The 19,709-nt window shown below is 42.3% G+C and overlaps 1 protein-coding gene across 4 annotated transcripts in view; it reads left to right on the forward strand.

Annotated features, from left to right (window-relative positions):
* srrm3 (serine/arginine repetitive matrix 3) overlaps positions 1-19,709 on the forward strand; it is a 92,797-nt gene that overhangs the window by 62,454 nt on the left and 10,634 nt on the right. For all 4 annotated transcript variants that reach the window (XM_029249258.1, XM_029249259.1, XM_029249261.1 and 1 more), the window contains exons 4-10: positions 7,357-7,488; positions 8,054-8,134; positions 8,736-8,804; positions 11,214-11,249; positions 11,574-11,624; positions 12,126-12,233; positions 14,983-15,166. In XM_029249258.1, coding sequence (XP_029105091.1) covers positions 7,357-7,488; positions 8,054-8,134; positions 8,736-8,804; positions 11,214-11,249; positions 11,574-11,624; positions 12,126-12,233; positions 14,983-15,166 — 661 coding nt within the window. The remainder of the gene's footprint in view (positions 1-7,356; positions 7,489-8,053; positions 8,135-8,735; positions 8,805-11,213; positions 11,250-11,573; positions 11,625-12,125; positions 12,234-14,982; positions 15,167-19,709) is intronic.

Raw genomic sequence — 19,709 nt, forward strand, 5'->3', positions numbered from 1 at the left:
ATATTGCTAGATGTTTTGGACAGAGGTGCTGGGTAAATAAAGTTTAATGATAAAAATGTGGATGTGTTGCAAAAGTGCAAGAAGCTCAAAGTACGATCAAGTGTAGAAAATGTACATACGGAGACAAATTGTATTTGTATTGCTTCCGCTGAATGATGTGATTGTTTTTAACGTGCAAGTGAAATGTTACTGATCTTGTATTTATTGCCTTAAAAGCATATAGTGAGGGCCATTAAAATTTCATTATGGGTGGTTATTGATATACAAAGATGGCATTAGACATTTTAATTTACATTAATGTCCCGTCCTCTGTAAAGATGTCCTGAAAACACTATAATGTCCTTCGGTTTAATACAGAGGCTTAGTAGTAATATTGCGGTATTTGCTGAACCAGGTGTCTTGCGAATGAGAATGAGTGGTGGGCGACGGGCAAGACGCTCACCTTTTCCGTGATTAGCTTCAGCTTTTGAGGGGATGGAGTGGTTAACAACCGGTAACACAGTGCTAAGCGCTGCTGCCTTTCACCCCAAAGGTTGCAGGTTCGGATCTTTCCTTTGACCGCAGTACCCTTGAGCAAGGTGCTTACTCTAAATTGCTCCGGTAAAATTATTTACCTGCATAAATGGGTAAGTAACTGTAGGAAGATTAACACTTGCAAGTTGCTTTGGAGAAAAGCGTGGGCTAAATGAATAAATGTAACTGAAACAGGTTTACGTTTCTGTAGAATGAGGTGAGCTGGAGCGGAGCACCAACAGCACCACGGTGGGCAGCGAGTGACCTGAAACTGAGCGGCATGTTGTATTGTTTTCAGAGGATTTGCATCACGAAAAGATGAAAAGATGAAATTAACAAAGGTGAAGTCCATACAGTGGCAGAGACTGGAATGAATGAATGAATGAATGAATGAATGAAACTTTTTTAATCTCAGAGGGAATTACAGCAGCATACGGTCTACAGCACACAACACACACATGTATACAAACAGTGATGAAGTGGCGAATAGATTAGCACATCAATAAGCGAGCGTATTTTTGCACGAGAGCGGATAGGATGAAGCGAGATGGTGCAAGGTATAAGACAGCGGAAGACGAGCTTGATATTTATGCGTGTATTATATTTAGGCTGGCAGGTGTGTATCAGAGGCTTGCTGTCTGTTGTTTTTCTCTTTAAATGAGTGAAACTCGGGCATATGTCGCTAGCGGAAGGAGTATTCCACTCCGCACGTAGACTGCAGCAGACTGCTGTCAATTTCAGTTGACAAAAACCCAGCGGGGCAGCATCAGGTTTAAGGATTTATATGTCTGACTGCGCTCAAGGCCGGTCCGTGCGCGACTCCCCTCTGCCGAGCGCAGTCCTTAAATCAGCGAAGTCCAGCTGCAGAGTATTTCAGCGACAGCTTGGATCAGTGGTGCCTGTAAAGCCTTTAAGTGTGTATGTCGAAGTGCATCCCAGAGTGGAAATCCGCCTCGGGTTTGATTGACGCTGTCATTTATTCGGTCAGCGGTTTTAATGAAAATATGTCAGGGAGCTATTTTTCATCACTCTTTTAAATTGGATTCCACAAAAACTTTTTTCCTCTAAGTAATTCTGTAACTACTGCACGCCCTTGACTTACAAAGTCTCCGCTTAGAAACTTTCAGAGATAGAAAAAAAAAAAGGCTGCATATTCGTTTTTTTTTTTTTTTTTTTGTGTGAAGCAATAATCGTAAGCTCAGCCACGTCTCTATAGCGGCCCCATCACGCCCAGCGCAACTGCTTCAATTGTTGTACCGCTTTGTGTTCGTATCACTGCACCGTGGTCTTTTGTGTTTAGTAACCCAAGACATTCGGTGTGAAAAGTGCTGATAGTGGCGCTTAGAAAAGGCACACAATTGCTACGGAAATGACAGTAGAAATAATAAAGTTGAGTTGAGAAAATTGAAAATGTCGCCTGTGCTTTTGACATGAATCATTTGACTGTCAGAATTAATTACTACCGTACTACCCAATTTTATACATTGTTTGCAAACAGCTCTCCGGGCCCTTTCGCGTTTGAAGGATGTACTCCGCGTAGTATTGTATAACTTAATATATTTTCCATTTTCCAAACCTGACACTTCTCAGTTTAAAAGATTTTTTTTTTCCCGATTAATATACTTGATAGATGCAGCCAATATGCATAGACTTTTAGCCTTTTAGCCTGTGTGAGATTAAGAGGAGTGTGGCAGCCGAGCGCCCGGCGCGTAGCAGCTCCGGGTGCGGGTTTGAGTCTGGACTCGGCTCTGAATGTGCAGCGTTTGTATTTTTTCCTCCGTGCCGTCATGTTAAATTCCCTCTGTTCGTGGCTGTTTCAGTAAGACTGCGTGTGTGTGTGTGTGTGTGTGTGTATACACGTACATACCGTGTGATGCAATGGCTTCCTGTCCAGGGTGTACCCTGCCTTGCACCCCGAGCTTCCTGGGATCGGTTCCAGATCACTGTGACCCTGTATTGGATGAGTGATTTTAAGAGCAGCAGATGGCGGAGTGGTTTAGCGCTGCCACTTTTGCACTTGAAGGTCCAAGCTTTGAATAAAATTTCGGTGGCAGCTTTTCAACCCTCATTTTATCCTTTTCACAGGTCTTGAAGAGGGAAAGCTAAGGGGAATACTGTTCATTGTTGAAAGTATACTGTAATTTCCCCATTGCAGTGTTCTCCTTTTTCCATCCATTCGTTTAATCTGTTTGTTACTGTAAGTATTAATTTTACCACTACATGAAACAGCAGGTGTTTTAGTGGTTAGTGCTGCCGCCTCCGTGCCAGAAGGATCCGGGTTTAGATCCCTCTCCTCCTGTTGTTGCACCCTTGATCGAGGTACTTAACCTGAATTGATATATTAAAAATTACCCACCTGTATAAATGTACAAAAATAACTGCTAGTAGCTTAATACTTTGTCATTTAGCTAAATTAATAAATGAACTTGACTCGCTGGTTTAGCAGGAAGAGAATCTCAAGAGTTGGGCTGGTTTAGGAAGGAAGGGTCAGCAAAAAGTCCTTAGTCGTAATCTGCCAAGTGGGCAGTAAATGAGCACCTGCGGGACTTAGTGGCCTGATGTTCTTGTTTCCACAGCATAGATAGTGCAACAACAGCAGATATGTTTTTTCCACCGGTAACATCACATTTCCTGCAAGGCTGGTGGACTGTGCAGCGGCAACAGTATCCATGAGCTTTTGTGCAGCACGAGAAATATCACTTTACTGTGGTTTAACAGTATCTACATCACCGTTACTCGACTGTGAACTGAACCGAAGCGCTAGTATACAAATATCCCGGTCTTCTTCGGTGGATCAGATCACTTGTAAATATAGCATTGAGCATCTTTTAAAGCGGTGATTCCCAGCCGTTTTGGCGGAGACACCGAATACCAACTTGTCCTGACCTGGTGACCCTAAGTGCTGCTGTTTGCAGTTTTAATGACCATTCGTTTCGATATGTTGTTTATTCATGTGCTTTTCTGAATGTACCCTTACTGATGCAGACACATAATGGTTTTTAAAGCATTTTAACAAGTCAAAATGGAAAATGAAGCTTAAAATATTCAAAAATGATTCAGAATGCATTAAATTAATTTTGGCAAAATAATATAGCAAAATCCAATGGTAAAACTTGTCTGAATCACTTAACAAATGAAAACGGCATTCAGTGATTTAGTTTAAAATGCTAAAATTACAGCCAACAATTCTGACATTCCATTCAGATAATTGCTATTTAGGCTTCTGCGTCACACAGGAGTACTGGATGTGAACAGACTTGAGCTTCATTATATTACGCTTCTGTGGATGTTATTTTGTCCACTCTTCTCCTATAATTACTATTTCAGTAATTCTTCATATTGTTCTAGTGAAGTCGTCCCCCTTGAGTAGTTTTCTGCCGTTGTCCCGTGACCCTCAGGAACGTCCTCACAACCGTTATTTGGGTAATGACCTTAGGTATGGAAACCACAAATCTGAACAATAAAATTAGAGTCTAGAACAAAGCAAATTAAATTAATTAAAGCAAAATGTCTGTCATTCATTGGCTAGTGGGCATGTATTGAATACGTGTGCTAATTTGTCACGTTTAAGCTTTACTGTGCCTTGAATAGCGTTGATATTTCCTACCATGTACTTTCTCTATCTCACATTTGGTGTTTTTAATCAAACCAAAAGAAATTGCAAGTGCTTGTTTTCACTATGGGTTATGCCAGTTTTTCTTGCTAGGCGGGTTACGTGTTTTAAAATTTCAGGAATTCTTCATCTCGTTCCGAGACTTTTGTTTGTGTTTCGTCTTGATGTTGAGACTTGACGTTGTCTTCCTCTCGATATTTGTAAAAGTATAGTCTTCTGTTTTCCTCCAACTTCTGAAGACCCGTCCCTTCGCTCTCTGTCTTATAACTGTCGCAACATTTCTTCTGTTCTGTTATTTCTCTCATCGGGCTGTGTTCTTAACCCATTCGTTTTAATACCTTGATTTCTCTTTTAGCAGTTGTTTTAATACGTTTTTGTAAAAAGAAAAAAAAAAAAAGAATAAACAAAACTCCTTCTGTTGAAGGCTTGGCCAGGAGCCAAGATGTAACGTGTTTAGTTTTAGGGTGACAACCCAATGTGAAATAAAAGTAAATGTAAATTATTCCCGTGAAGTGCTGCAATACTAACACATTTCGCACTTTTTAGAAATATAACCGTGTTTCTGCACTACTCTGCAATATCAACCATGTCTTTTTCTCTGTAGTCTTTGATGGCTTTTCAAGAGCAGAAATGTCTCCTTCCAGCTGCTCTGGCAGTCTCTGTGATTCCAGTGATTTTTGCCTTGTCTACTCAGCTACTGGACTGCGTTGTACTTAAAATACCCCCGATTGCCCATTTCTCACTGACTGTGCAGCACCAAAAACATCCTGTGTCTGCTCACTCTGTTGACTCTACTCCACCGTCGGCGTCCCTTTCCTGCCTTGCCAGCTGACGGAGTGCATTTCTGCCACAAGGCTCCCGCTCCCACGCAGCTGGCAGAGCGATCTGCCCGTGGTGCCCAATTTACATGGAGAACCCGAGGATATGAGTGGAGGAGTGGATTTTCCCCTCTCATTTGTGTCACAGAGAACACTGAGGTCCCAAAGCTGGAAGTCAAACAGGATTTTGTGCCACAGTTTGTTACTCTGCAGCTGATCACCTGGAGTTTGGGGACCTTCCCAATAACCGTATATCCCAGCTTTACTCCGAGTATCGGTACACTGTCCCGTGCGCTGGTCTGGGACAAATCGTTGTGATTTTCCATCTGTTCTTAAATGTTGTTCACTGTTGCTTTGTGTTGCTTCAACCCAGTGACAGCATGTCCCGCAGCTTGATATTCTGTTTCTTCTGTGAAATGTAAGGCTTATCCACGTTCAGGAAATGTCTGCGCGTATCTTGCGTGTGAACGTTCATTGTGATAACGCATGCCGAAAAGCTGAAGTTGATTAATGAAAAAAATGAGCAAAATGGTGGTGTGAATAGAAGCCTAGAAGGTTGTCTGGCAAGTAGGAAATCACTTTGACTTCCTCCACTTCCCGTTGGGTTCAAGATAAGGTATAAAAGACTGCAGAACCTGGTGTACCTTCTTAGCTGGGGAGATGAATGGCCGGCTTTTTCATGGCTCCCGCTCCGAATTACTGACAGCACCTGGAATGCAGTCGTTTTAATGGCCATAATGGGGAAGAAAGCTTACATAAAATTCCATAATGTATTCAAGCATGGTAGCATCTTCTCCCTGGCTGCAAATAATCATTTCATCAGCGGGATGTGATCATAAGGGGCTTGAGCATTTGACTTCTGGGGAGCTGAGGGCATGTCTTATTTTGTCTTGGCCTACTTGTATTGTTTGTTCACCACCATGATATGTGTTGACCATCTATGCTTTGTGCATCACTGCGGTGTTGACTGGAGGCACCTATTTTATAGGGTTAGTGTCACTCTCTCTTTGCTCCAGAAAGCCCTCCAGTGTCTTAGTGGGTCGAGTGTGGGATCATGAGAGACCAAAGCAGGCATTGTTGGAGGACTAGCTAAAGTGATACTCTCTCACTCTACAAACCTCCATTGTTAAACATGAGAACTTAATTTTGTAGCTGTTTCTGAAAGAACTGCTTTTCTGGTGCCCGTTAACAAACCATAATTCATCCCCGCAAGTCATAAGCTCCAAGGTGATCACAAATGAAATAAGCAGCCTTTCACCAATACAAATCCTGCAACTTACTTGGCTTTCCACCAAATATGTTTCAATATGTTTTTATTAGGTTTTATGTAATTTTGAAAGTGGGATCTCTTCAGCCGAGAAACGCCTTACCCTGCAGTCTGGCATGATCCTGTCACCGATGGACTTTGTTTTAAAATTATTCTGTAGATCCTAGAGCTAGCATAAGCTGTATTTCATTCTCTAGTACAGTTTATCTCCAAATTGACTCTAGCTGTTTTGCTTTTACTAATTGGGATTCAAGATGTTTTTTTTTTGCTTTTCATTTCTTTTCTAAGTTTTGTCAAAGAAATTGTTGTTTATCCAGTAGTTCAGAGAGCAAGAGGTTGTTTTTCTTTTGAAACAGTTTGTAGTTAGTGGTACTGTGGTAAATACACTACTTTACCACTCTGAGCCCATAGAGTGAGTGAGGAGCTGTCAGAATGACTCCAGCTCTTGGAATTCTGGGTATGTGGCTCTGCAGGCGGCTACCGACTGTCTTTGATCCAGCTTTGTCTTTTCACAAACAATTTGTAAAAAAATATTCCAGTCTCATTTATGCTTGTTCAGTCTCCCACTGCCAACGAGAGGCTTCCAAGAAGCATGTTAGCCCTGTGGATTAGAGCTGTTCAGAATGACATCTGCAAACTGTGTAGCGGGAGTTCGAAGGGTATTAAGGCCACAGGAGAAGCGACTGCACTGGTATTTATGCTATGTAAGGTTAATATGAGGGGAGAAAGGAGACAAACACCCAGTTTGTCTCAATGGGCTTCTAGATGGTTCCCGAAGAACTTCATATTTATTTGTTGATTGTTACATGTGCATGATTTCATTAGTATTATGTTAACAGTGAGCTAGCACTCAGACCGTAAAGCTTTTACTTCGAGATCCAGCATTAAAGTGCGAGAATTAAGAATCTAAATATCATGCAATTCTCTCAGGTTGTCACCATGTGTCAGCTGAATCAAATGGACAGAACGTCTCCTTCTGTAAGATGATGAGACTGGTCTACTCGTTTTGAGTGAAACGGCAAAACTTAAGAAAATGGAAGAAGACAATTGTGTGCAACACACCCTTCAAGGCCTGTCTTGATGTAATCTGTATGTGTTTTTTCCCACAGGTAAGTTTTTTTTCCTGTTTGCTTTTCTCCTGACAGTGTGAACCACATGACTCATGGCAATGAGGAAGAAGAGGAAGATGACGAAGAGCTGGCCGAGGGTTACGCTGCAGAATGCGACTGCAGCGCTGACTGCTACGACAGGGACTCAGAAGGTCACGGCGATTACAGGTAAGCCAGGGACCAAAAACCTGTTCGGAGTCTGCATGATGCAGGTACGGCAGGCAAACCGTAAAGCCTGCCAGGAGAAGCCATTTAATCTGCTGCCGAGTCCCTGTACGCGGCAGTACTAATTACAGCCTGTTCAGTGACCAAGCTGCTAAGAGCTCAAAAACAAGAGCCTCTTTGTTAGTGCTCCATCAGATCCATTTCCAGTTTGCCTTGGTTCTTGGGGGTGTTGATGTTTGACACAAACGTGGATATGAATTATTTCGGAAGAAAGCATCTATTGGCTGGGTTTGCTCTATTTATTGGACCTCTGACATATTTGTTTGGTTTCTTTTATTCAGGTAAGTGAAGCAGGGATTGCTTGGTATTTATTAATTTGCATTCATGCGCTGTGGTTATTGTCTTTGTAGCATGTATTACCTGTATATATGAGTAACTTGTGATCCAGTGCAGTTCCCATGGATTCCTTGGCTTAAAATATTAAGAGACTCCACGGTCCTCTTGCTTCTGCATAAAGCAACCGCCCACTCCACCCATACCACTGTGTCCTCCATATGCCCCCCTCCAGAATGAAGAGGAAATCAAGTAGTTCTCCATCCCCACCACCAAAAAAGAGGAAGAAGAAGAAATCTGGTCGCCACCGCAGCCGGTGTGTTTCTTCATCTTTACAGCATGACTCATTCATGCACAGTGTAATACAGTGACATGTTAGGAAATACAAAATGCACTCCTACTACTCCCTTAATTTATTTTAAAGAAATATTATTCTAGTGCAGGGAGACTAGGGTGAAGTTCTTTTAAGTGCTGCTATAGCAACCATCCTGGGTAATAGAGCAGTTCTTTAGGAATGTGGGGAGCTGAGGGTCTATAGAGGCCTGGATGGCATGTCCACATGCCTGGGGGTCTCTTGTTATGGTCAGCAAAGCAGTGGAGGAAGGAGAGGAATCTGGGTGACATTGGCTGTAATGAGAGAGGCAAAGTTTGAGGATTGCAATGAATATGACTGGAGGAAAGGCAACGGGGGCTGAAGTTTGCCAGAACGAGAGAGGGCTAAATATTGCTATGAACCTCTGTGGGCTTAAATAATGAATCATGGCACCCGGCCAGCAAATTTAGACTCCTCAGTAACAGGCCAAACACTCCACTCATAAGTTTGGTCGACTTGCGCTGGCTGGTCGGGCTCATTAAAGACACCGTGAGGACAGCGTGGAGAGACCACCTCAAGCCTCTGAATTGAAGCCTCTCCCCAGGTTTGACAGCTCATCCCCACCACGCAGAGAGAAGAAGAAGAAGAGTGGGAAGAAACGCAAGCGAGACAGGTATGGTCTTGCCCCCACTCACGGACAAGGCCGCTCGCACATTGTTCTCCCGTTAAAGTGTTTTATCCATGAAATGCGAACACGGCACAGAGTTCAGTAATTCAGTGAAGAGGCTGTGCTGGGGTGCAAGTCTGAGTGCCACTTAGGACAAGCATTTGTAGGTTAATGATACACTGGTACGCCAACTGTTAATAATTAGTCACCACCCACGCCCCCATACTGAACATATCCATAACATGCTGATGGCCATGTGGTTCTTACCACAGTTCTGTTTTTATTAAAGGGCGTTTTAGACCTTTACTAGAATAAAATTAAAAATGATTCCTTTACTTGGAATATAAGCACATTCTGAAATAAAAGAAGCCTGAAGGTGTGCATATTTTATATTTAAAAATTATATCACTGCCAGAAAAAATCAATAATTAATATACACTAAATGTGTCCAGTTCTGTAGTGCCAGATAGAATAAAATATAATTAAAGCAGACTGCGACTGATACTGTTTCACCAGAGAATTGTTATGGTATCCTGTCAATGTTTTAGTGTTTAGCCTTGGTATCTACTTTAGTTCAATTAAAAACCTGAGCATCCATGAAGTTCACAAGGTTCCTGACTGCGAAATCTTGCATTATCTGTAGCATTAAATGTAGCACAGTTCCTTTTATTTTTATTTTGTCTAAAGAAAAAAAAGTTTTTTGCAGCAGCCCAGAAACCATGGTCTCAGCACTGGGCTTGAGAAAAGGCCTGTTCATCTGACCATGACCTTACTAGACATCATCCAAGCCAGTTGTAGTAGCAGTAAGACATTCTGGGACCCCTGAATTTCACCTCCATTCAGGCTCATGCTTCAAAGGGAGCATGAGAAATGGTTTGTCCCTGCAAGAACAACACCAGGTGAAGCATTGCCAGACAGGCAAACCCCCCCCCCCCCCCCCCCCACACAGTGTCCTCCTTTCTTTGGATTCATTGTCTTTCTCCATGTTTTTTTCACAACTGCATTGCAGATATTGTCTCACACACATCCCACAGTTTAATAATGCTGGGGAAATGTAAGGGAATGGGGACAAGTGAAAGGGTGTTGAGGTGTGCATTGCCACCCCATATCGCCAACACCGCTGCAACCTCAATACCCCTGACCTTCCCTCCACTCCACTGAAGGGTTAACTAGCTGCTATAATTTCGCTACTTGGGTTGGGGCAGGTTGTAGGTGGTCACTTACTGCCTGGCTTTCCATGCTATGAATATGTACCCCTTTCGACAACCTGGTGGTGAGCCCTACCTCTAGGTGTGAGATGATACTAATGCCCCTGTGAAAGCTGTTTTAGGGTACTCATTGTAGTTTGTTTCAAGAAAAGTAAGATCCCTTGGTCAGTCCTCATGCAGCATCATAAGTGATTCTGTGTCTTAGAAAAGAATGGGGCTTGTTTTGGGGTTCTGAGTGGAGGGGCAGGAAGGTCTAGTGTTCTTCAATCTGTCTGCTTTCCTTTTAGATTAATTAGCTATAAACTGAATTAAAGCAAACATTCCTTCTTTTCACTCTGCATGAGTTTGTTTTTCCATCTTGCATTAACATCCACAAAGTTGTGAACAGGTTACACCTTAGGTCTAGTCAAGGAAACTAGTCAATGAATTTTTATTATGAAAAATTAAGAAAAAAAAATTGTAGGCAGTTATCAGGATTCATCTGTCCTGCGTTTTATGCACCTACTTGAGCGATGAACATCAGTGTATCAAGTGGAAGGTAACAAACTAGGTTTACTTAAGAGTCACATGTCTGCAGCCATGTCTCTTTCTCTTAATGTAATGCACAAATTGTATTTTTGCTGACATGTACGTCGCTTTGGACAAAAGCTTCTGCTAAATGAATAAATGTAAATGTAAGGGATCAAAACATGTCATTGAGGACATTAACTGATGTTTGACAATAGAAGACACAAAGAAATACTTAGAACTTCATCTGTGATATACATTTAGCCAATTAGTGGATTATGTGGCTGGACAAAAGGAAGAAACAGCATATCTAATTTTTTGATAGTTTATTGGTTTTCTTTCATGCAGTGAACTAAAATCATAGGGGATAATGTGAATGCTTTTGTCTTATTTTCCACGAAAGGTCAAGTATAAGTAATGCCTTCTTATCCAAAGTTTTTCAGTCCTGTCTGCTCTTGTCATATTTCTCTGGTTAAATGCAAGTGAAATATAAAGTATGAAAACTTCTATGGTATAGTAAACTCTACCAGAATGTGCATTGCATTACATGGGAGATTGTGGTCATGCTTGGCATGAAACCAAAGTTTTATCTGTTTAAATCCTAGAACTTACAGTTGTGCTTTTGAGAAAGCTCCTTTACCTCAAGTTGTCCAGTAAATATTCAGCCAGTTATTGCTTCTTCCTTTGCCCCGCTCTACAGATCTACATCGGGTTTGAGGAAGAAGAGGAGGTACAGGTAAGTGTTGGGCTGCACTGGTTCAGGAAGTGTGGGCAGAGGATAATCTCATCCGTGTACAGCGTTTCCTTTCTCAGGTTTCGTCTGTTTCGCTCCCCCATCTGTTAGTTTTGTTTAATTACTGCTTTCTGGACAGAAATTGAGATTTTGTTGCCATATATGCATTGTGTAAGTAATGTATATTTCCTCTACTTACTAGCCAATCTTAAAAAGTACTACCAAGTATAATCACTTTTGCTCAAGTCATTGCGTTTCTGCATGCGCTAAGGTTTCAGCACAAACAAAAGATGGTTCTCATTCCCTGCTTAATTGTTCTCTTGACAGGTCTGGAAGTCCAAAGAACAAACACAAAGACAAGAACAAACCGAGAAAGAGGTAAGATACAATTCACTGTTAGATTGAAAGGTTGTCCTGTCCTGCTGTTCCCTGTCGCCATGTAGGCCCCAGATGCAAAGAGAAAAAAAGACCTCATTTTGGAAGGCTCCAGAGTGCTGATTTGGTTTAAGCCCCATGTAAATCCCTTATATACATATAAAAGATCCTCAGAAAATTTAATATATACCTAATATATGACTCTGTGAAGGCTATCATAATAGCATTTACGTGTTTATCTTGTGAGCTGCGGGCAGTCTTAATGTTAATGCATCACAAATGATGTGCAAAACAAATTAAGCTGTAATGAGGTGCTGCAGAGAGAGAATGACTACTGACAGCCACAGTCATCTGTACAACATCAAACAGATCTTCAGAGGCTTCCTTGTTTTCGTGGACTGCGAAGAGAAAGCGATGCCTTTGCACACGTTCTTGGGGAGAGGACTGTGAAGGTTAGACCATCAAGAGAGGTATCTCAGAGCTGTACTGTCTATCTGTGTACAGGTCACCTCTGGACTCACCCAACAGGAGGTCACATCGCAGGGGCAGTTGCTGTAGCTCTCGAAGCGCCTCCATCTCTTCCACTGGGAGCCTTTCCAAGTCCCCCAGCAGGTACAATGCCTAGCCAACTCACTAAAACAGCTCCTCATCTCAGCAACATCTTATTCTGCCTTAACTTGGATCTGATTTTTTTTTTTTTAAAGCTCCCAAAGTAAATTATTTTCATTGCTTTGCCAAACCTTCCTTCACTTTGTCTACAGCTTGGCTTTTATGTGGTCCTACCTGCCCACTCCCTTTCTTAACGCCAGTAGACAGACAGACAACACTACATGGAGTTCATTGGAAGTCGCTTTGGAGAAAAGCATTTGCTAAATAAATAAATGTAAAATGTAATGCCACTAGTGTATTATCCTTCCTTCCTTTATACTCACTGTATTATCAGATCTGTCCCAGCTGCCTCATTAATTTCAGATTTTATATTTATATATTATATAAACTGCATTCTTGATTTTTTTTTCCTTAGTAATAGTCAGCTTTCTTTCATGTTTACAAATAATATTTTCAAATTCCTTTTATAAATCAGTGCACACTGAGAACAGTTCAAATTGAAAATGTTATAAACTGAAAGAATACATTATTTCTGTCCTTTTCAGCATAAACTGAATTGACTTAAAATTTTGACTCAGACCTTTGCTTTTAAAAATAAAATAAATATAAGGTAGATTACACATGTCCATTCAGTGTATTTTCTGAAGACTGAACCTGAAGATCGATGTATTTAGGGTGAATAATCTAAAAAATAACCAGGATGTAAAGATATTGACACATTTCTTCAGTTCCTCCCCTGCATGAAAGAAGTGCATGCACCATAACCAGGAGTAAAGTGGTGTCAGCGCAAGGGTTTATTTCCAGTGCGATAATGATGTACAGACACAGAGACAAAGATTAGCACAGGTCTGTTAAAAAAAAAAAGGTTCAAAGAACTTGGGATTCACAGGACAAGTAGGTCACTCACTTTCTGCAAGACTGTGCAATGGCTCATACAAGTTCAGTCTTTTTATAGGCTGGCATATTATGTAAACAAATTTCATTTGCATCAAGAACCTCCAAGTACTTTGACGAGGGGTTCCTCTGATGGGTCTGTTTATGCATGACAGCTGGGGATGTGACAATAGCCCCACATCCAAAAGCAGCTGTGAAAGACCGTTAAAAGCCAGTGAACCCGAGTAAGCCCTGCAGTCCCTTTGCCGTTTATGATCCTAGCCATTATACGGCTGCCTGCACTTTACTGGCATCAGCCTGCACCCCATATGAATCCAGGACATCACCCAGAAATGAGATGATAGCCAGATGAAATAGGCACTTCTCAGCCTTGACAAACTAGGGGTCGGCGACGGTTTAACTGCTGAACATGTTTGTCAAGTTTGAACAAATAGATTTGGATTTAATCGATATAGGCCAGAATACACCAATTGCTTGTGTCGCACAACAGTATATTTACAAATGCCTGAACTACAAAGGGTGCATTGGCAAGACCACATGGCATAAGGTATTTATAGAGAAGAAACCTATCAATAAAATTACTGGCTGCCGGAGAGTGTGCAAGCAGACATACATGTGAAAATGGGAACCCTGAGAGTTAAGAGTGGACAACAAAAACTGGACATTTCCTCTGAGCCTCTTGATTCAGTAGGTTAGGACAGAGTGAATGAAAATGACATATTTGCACAGAATAGACACAGCCAGTCTCAAATGGCTCTGCGATGGTTCCACATGCCACATTCTACCTGCATTGGCTCTGGCGAGTGTTTAATGGGAATGTTGACAAAGGCTGCTCAACTGGAGGATGAGATGTTGCCCTCTTACATCTTTTATGAACCAGATTATCCAGGCAGGTAACAAGTTGCTCCAAGTATCACTGTTCACCCCTATAAGGCAGCTCAGTGAGGAGATGACTGTTGAGCCTTTGGTAGTTGTTGGAGAGGAGTGCTCAGTTGTTTCAGCTCCTCATAGCTGCCAATGTGCAAAACTCCAGTGCACATTTAGCTGTGGTCCACTCTATCAGTCAACGATCCAAGATCCAGTCTCTCATTTCCTGTCCCTCTGAGTGGTGAATAAAAGCCAGTCTGTGAAGCCCATGGCTGTCCCTTGTTGATGAGCCCCACCTTTGCTGATTCCGAGCAGCATGCAGATGGCGGATATGCCAAATAATACAGAACGTTGTCATATGAACCCCACGTACCAGTAAGGTGAGCTGTTGCATCACTCTGTAATGGCCAGACAGGCATTATGGGGAAATTATTTGAGCAGGTGGTTGAGGAGGCTGGATCGCTGGAGTTCAGAAATGGAACAGATTTGCTGGCTGCCCTCCTGTAGACTCCGTACCAACTCTTAAACTACTACGCCCGTGAGATGTTGAAAGACTGTATTGCAGTTGCCCAGCACAGTCCCTTGGGATGTAACTCCTGTGTTCATGGGTTCCAACTCCGCTGGACCTGGAAAGCTGTGCAAGAGTTAAGCGTCCAGGTATCGGAATGACTGACACAAGTCCAATTCCTTTATAGTCGTGAAGATTATGTGAACCTGTCTCAGGTTTCTCAGGAACTTCCTAGTACTAGTACTCCAGCAAGGGGGCCCTCTGGTGGCTGCTGGTATGCATGACAGCTGGGAATGTGACAAGCACATCATAATTGCACTCATACAGTCCCATTTGTTGTAATCAGTTCAGTGCATTCCAGGATCCACAAGGCTCTTTGAGAATATCTGGAAGGGCCATGTGACGAGTAAATTGACATGCAGTGGCGAGCAGCCTCGTTGTCCCATCTGCATTCAATTCTTTCTCTTTATTTGTCTGCACCAGGCCCACTCTGAAGCACAGAGCAGAGGGACACAAGGCCCGGCAAAGCCCGTCCAGCCACAGCACTTCTCTGTCTCCGGCATACGGTGCCGTGCCTTCCGCCATCTGGCAGAATGGACACCGCGATGGCAGCAGCAATGGCAGGGACAGCAGATCCAACCACCTGGCCAGCGACAAACCACAGGATGTATGTAGTCTCTTCTATTTCGCCTACTGCCCTTTCTCTTTATTGGTTTCTTCGGTCACTGCCTTCCGTACTGACTTGCTGTTCTTATCTAGTCGTCTCTCTTGTGTCAGTTGACTTGCTCCTTATTCGCCTTGGTTTTTATTTCAGTGTTTTGTTTCTCCAGTTTTTTAAAACTAGCTTGTAGGATAGGTTTTTCACTTTCCTCTGCCCGTGAAGTCGTGCATTTTTTTAATTGTTTCCTTAATTCACCCACCATCTCTCTTTATTTTCATCATTTTCAGAGCAGGGAAATGAATGGAGAGACATAGGATATATAAAGAGTAGAGAAATTCTATCCTGAAAGGACAGGAAAAAAACTACAGCCTTCTTTAGTGCACTTGACCCAGTTGATCATTTGCATAAACACACAAATATTGAGCTGTTACATTCAGACACAAAAGGTTTTACTAATTAAAATGCTCCAGCTCTTTGGAATAGCTTCCTGTAATATTATACTGGAAGAGGCCCAGATCATAGAAGTGGAAATGAGTAATGAAGGTGCTTGTTGAGGCTCCAAGTTTACAAATATTTCAGCACAAAAGAACTTGAAACAGGGATAGTGTTTTTCAGGGACTGGTATCAAATATCCACAAGGACAGGAGGTAAACATGGAAGGTCCTCCATATCAGACATAATCTTAGAATTTAAGCCAGTGACTTGGAAGTCAAGCCATTTGTTTATTGGTTTCTTAAGACTAGGTTCAATCAACTGCTTGGCCGTCTTCTTTGGTCACGCTGTGAAAATGGCCACATTCAAAAGCATACTGTACAGAGCTGTAAATGGCAGCCCTGCAATGCTCAGATGGTTTCATTTCTAACCAAAAAAATCCCTTCCCCACGCTGAAAAAGCAAGGTCACTTGAAGTCCTCCCTTGGCTATTCAGCGAAGTTCAGTAATAAATAGATCTCAGAGACAAATGGCTGGATTTAGTCTTGAACCAGATGTCTCTAGAAGATAGTCTCAAGGTTAACATCCAGCCCTGATGTTAAACTGCTTTTTTATCCTGATTTTATTCATGAGGAGTCCATTTACCTGAACTGAAAGATGGCAGTGTACCTATTGGGCTTGAGGCCATTTTGATGGCTAAGGGATTGCGTAGGAATCCCGCGAGCCATTTACTGAACTTTAATGCCCTTGAAGGAGACTTGTCAAGTCTCGGTGTAATAAATGGGCATTTTAGGTAGACTCACAACACCTTTGGCCCTTTTCAGAAATGTGGTGTTTTTAAGCGCGGATCATTTCCAGCGGAGTCGCAAATGAGAAAGCCGTTTAATTTTTTTTGGCCAGGTCTTCAATCCCATCTTTAAAGGACATGCTCCTTAACACCTTTTAATCCTCACTCCTGTGGTGTCGAGTGGGAAAATAAAACACAGGGTGTTATATTTTTAATCGTTATCAAGTGTTTGTAAATGGCTCCCATCACTTCCATAAAAACATTCAGTTAAGGGTCTGTCTCTGAGGAGGCAGGCTGTACGTGTCGATCCCTTAATCGGTTTCGCCGATTCAGAAATTTCAAGGCAGAGTCGTACAGTAGGTGTATCTGTTGCCATTGTGTCCATATGATTTCTTACCCCACTTAGCTGACAAGCAGACCAGAGCGATACTAAGTGTTTGTGAGCAATCTAGCAACCCTGTTGTAACGGGAAGGAACAGAGATATAATGGAGCTTGTGTCCTCCGACCGCTTTTTCCCCAAATGTGACTGACAAAGGCTGTGTTGTGAGATTCAGGTTGCATGTTTACTACAAGGTGCCATTTGCTTCTTTTCCTTTATTTTCTTTTGCTCATCCTCTTTCATTTCTATTGCTGTTCGTATTGATTTGAGTTGTATTTGCCAATAAATATCCAAACTTCTTTGTCTTGTTTATGTAAAAAGCCCTCATATGTTTCGGAACGGGATCAAGTAGGTTAATGGGTATGTGTACTAGTTTTTCTTGTTATACAGTTATCTTTTAAAGCAAATGTTTTTGCCCCGAACTTTTAATTGAGCACACAGCTCTCAGGTGTGGCATAGATCGTTATTCGTTTCTCTCCCCTGTAACATTTTCGACTTGCATGAAGCCTCTAGGTGGCAGTGCCACTTTTGTCAGACTGTCCTTGTATGTTGACTGCTGTGTATATATGTATATATATATATTTATATATATTTACATTTACATTTCATAAGTTCACTTAACAGACGCTTTTATGGCAGCAAGTAAGAGCTGGTGTGGAAAAAGGGTGTACATCAGCTTAACAGTACTGAATATAAATGCTCCGTTCTTTGCTAAATGCTTATTTATAAGGCGAAAGCACCTGGTAGATGCATTAATTCCAGCACAATAGAGCATTTCATTAATAAAACAGTTATAGTGATACATGTTAAGATGTATATTTTCAGCAGGTAAAATGGTGTCTCCACATTAACGGACACATCCGTATCTTCCTCGTCGATAATTATCGAGACGATGTTTCATGGCGAAGCCCGTCTTTCGTAGATGGGGTAAAAAAAAATTGCCAGTTATTCATTTCGACGAGTACATGTGCAGTGGTTATTGCAGCTCTGTGCAATTTTATTTCCTTAGCTGTCAGTATTTCAGTATAAGCATTACCCTCATATACCACACACAAAGTGCAGTGCTGCAACACGATGACAAATAATTTAACACATGATATTTATTTTTAACTTTGTTTCAAAGGGACCCAAGCCATTTAGTGTCATAGCTGTTTAAAAATAAAGCACCTTTACCGTGCAGTACAAAATACCTTCATGCAAAATAGTAGAGTACGGTTGTGGAGGAATGAGTCCCAGAATTCCTTGATGCAACGACCAACGTGTCTCCTGTTGGATGGGGAGCTTAAGTCTCCTCAGGGAAACCGGTGTCCTCACCTAGCTAGATATAGTAGGATGTACCCTGAATGCACTTGTCTTTAACAGAAGTGCACATTGGTCCAATTTATAGGCAAAGGCCTTTCATCCTCACCAGTTGGGGTACATGACAAGACTGGTTCTTTTCCAAGTCTAAAAAAAAAAAAAAAAAAGCATGGCTGGGGTCCCTTTCAAATGCGCTGACTCTAGATCTCCATCCTGGCAGCAACCCACCACTCCCCGCCCTCCACCACTACCGCCACCACCACACCCCCCTGCCCCGTCCGTCCGTGTCGTGTGTGACCCATGTCTCCGGCTTCTCCGCTGGCCTGACATACCTCCTCCCCTCTCACCATACGCCACACTCTGCATGTTCCTTGCAGTTCTGTCTGTCCGTTGGATTCCATTACGTCCTTTTTTAAGCTCGACTTCCCTCTTACTCCTGGCCTCTTTACCTTCCCTTCCTTCGATGATTTCCATGGCTGCGTTTGTCTGAGCGGAAAAAGACGGCGGATCATTTATATCTGTAATTTTTTTTCTTTTATTTTATCCATCCATTTTCATTTCATTTTTCGTTTTGTTTTTCTTTTGTAGATCTGTTTGTTTTTTTTCTTTAGTCTCAGGACACTACTAAGTAGCACAGTACTAAAGAAGTCATTGTCTTCTTCCCATTTTACGCTCTACTGCGGAGAATATTCCTTTCTCCTGTTTTCCCCCCTTTTTCTATTTTATTTCTTTCCCTCTTTGGTACTGCTCACGTGCCACTGATTGAAAAGGAAGGTAGGTGACGGTCTGCCTTACGCACGTGCTCATTATGCAAATGCGAATGTGAGAGGCACCCTAGCTTGACTTCAGTGTTTCTCTCTTTTTTGTTTTTTCTTTGATTTCGTAAAACGTTCAAGTGGGTTCTTTTACTGTTCCTTTTAAAAAAATGTTTACTTTATTTCCAAAGACTCCAGTTGCTCTTAGACCTTTTTTTGTTTTGTTTCCCCCCCGCCCAGCTCATACTCAAGTCCAGTACACCTTCAGATCGTTTCCTTGTCCATTTCTTTGTTTTTCATAGAATGCATTCCTGTCTGTCTAGCATCTCTCTGTTCCTCGGTGAATGGTGCAATTATCTTATGATTTCATTACTCTTAAGTTCTAAATAGGTTTTCTGACAGCTATCATGGACATTAGTGGCTGTTTGTTTTTCTCATAGTTGTAGATGAGCCTGTTCTTTTGGGAGGGTTTCCTGTTTGTTTGTTTTCTTCTCTCTGTTTTGATCGCTTTTTTAACCAGCAGTGTTACACGTTACGATCCTCTACTTACTCGTTTTTGAGTTTGTCGCGGCGGGTCCGGTGAAAGTGCCGTAAATGCTTCGGGAGGGTGGGGAGTCCGTCATGTTTGCCACATTACTGTTCTGGAAACCACTCATTACCTTTGACCTTTTACTCTCGCGCGACCCTCGTGGCAATGGCGCTTCCTGCCTGCTCCGCCCCCGGCCCCGCTAGTCCGAACTCGAGTCGGGCCCCGGCCCGGGTGCCCGACTTATCGCCTGCCTCCTTCGGCCGTCCGCAGCCCGGATCAGAAAAGGATCGCTCGTTGATCACGGCTTAAAATGGTCCACCGTGGACGAATTTGCCGCAGCACCGTGATTTTTCACCGCGCTTGCTGTT

Source organism: Scleropages formosus, chromosome 25 (assembly GCF_900964775.1).
Source record: "Scleropages formosus chromosome 25, fSclFor1.1, whole genome shotgun sequence".
Taxonomy (NCBI): domain Eukaryota; kingdom Metazoa; phylum Chordata; class Actinopteri; order Osteoglossiformes; family Osteoglossidae; genus Scleropages; species Scleropages formosus.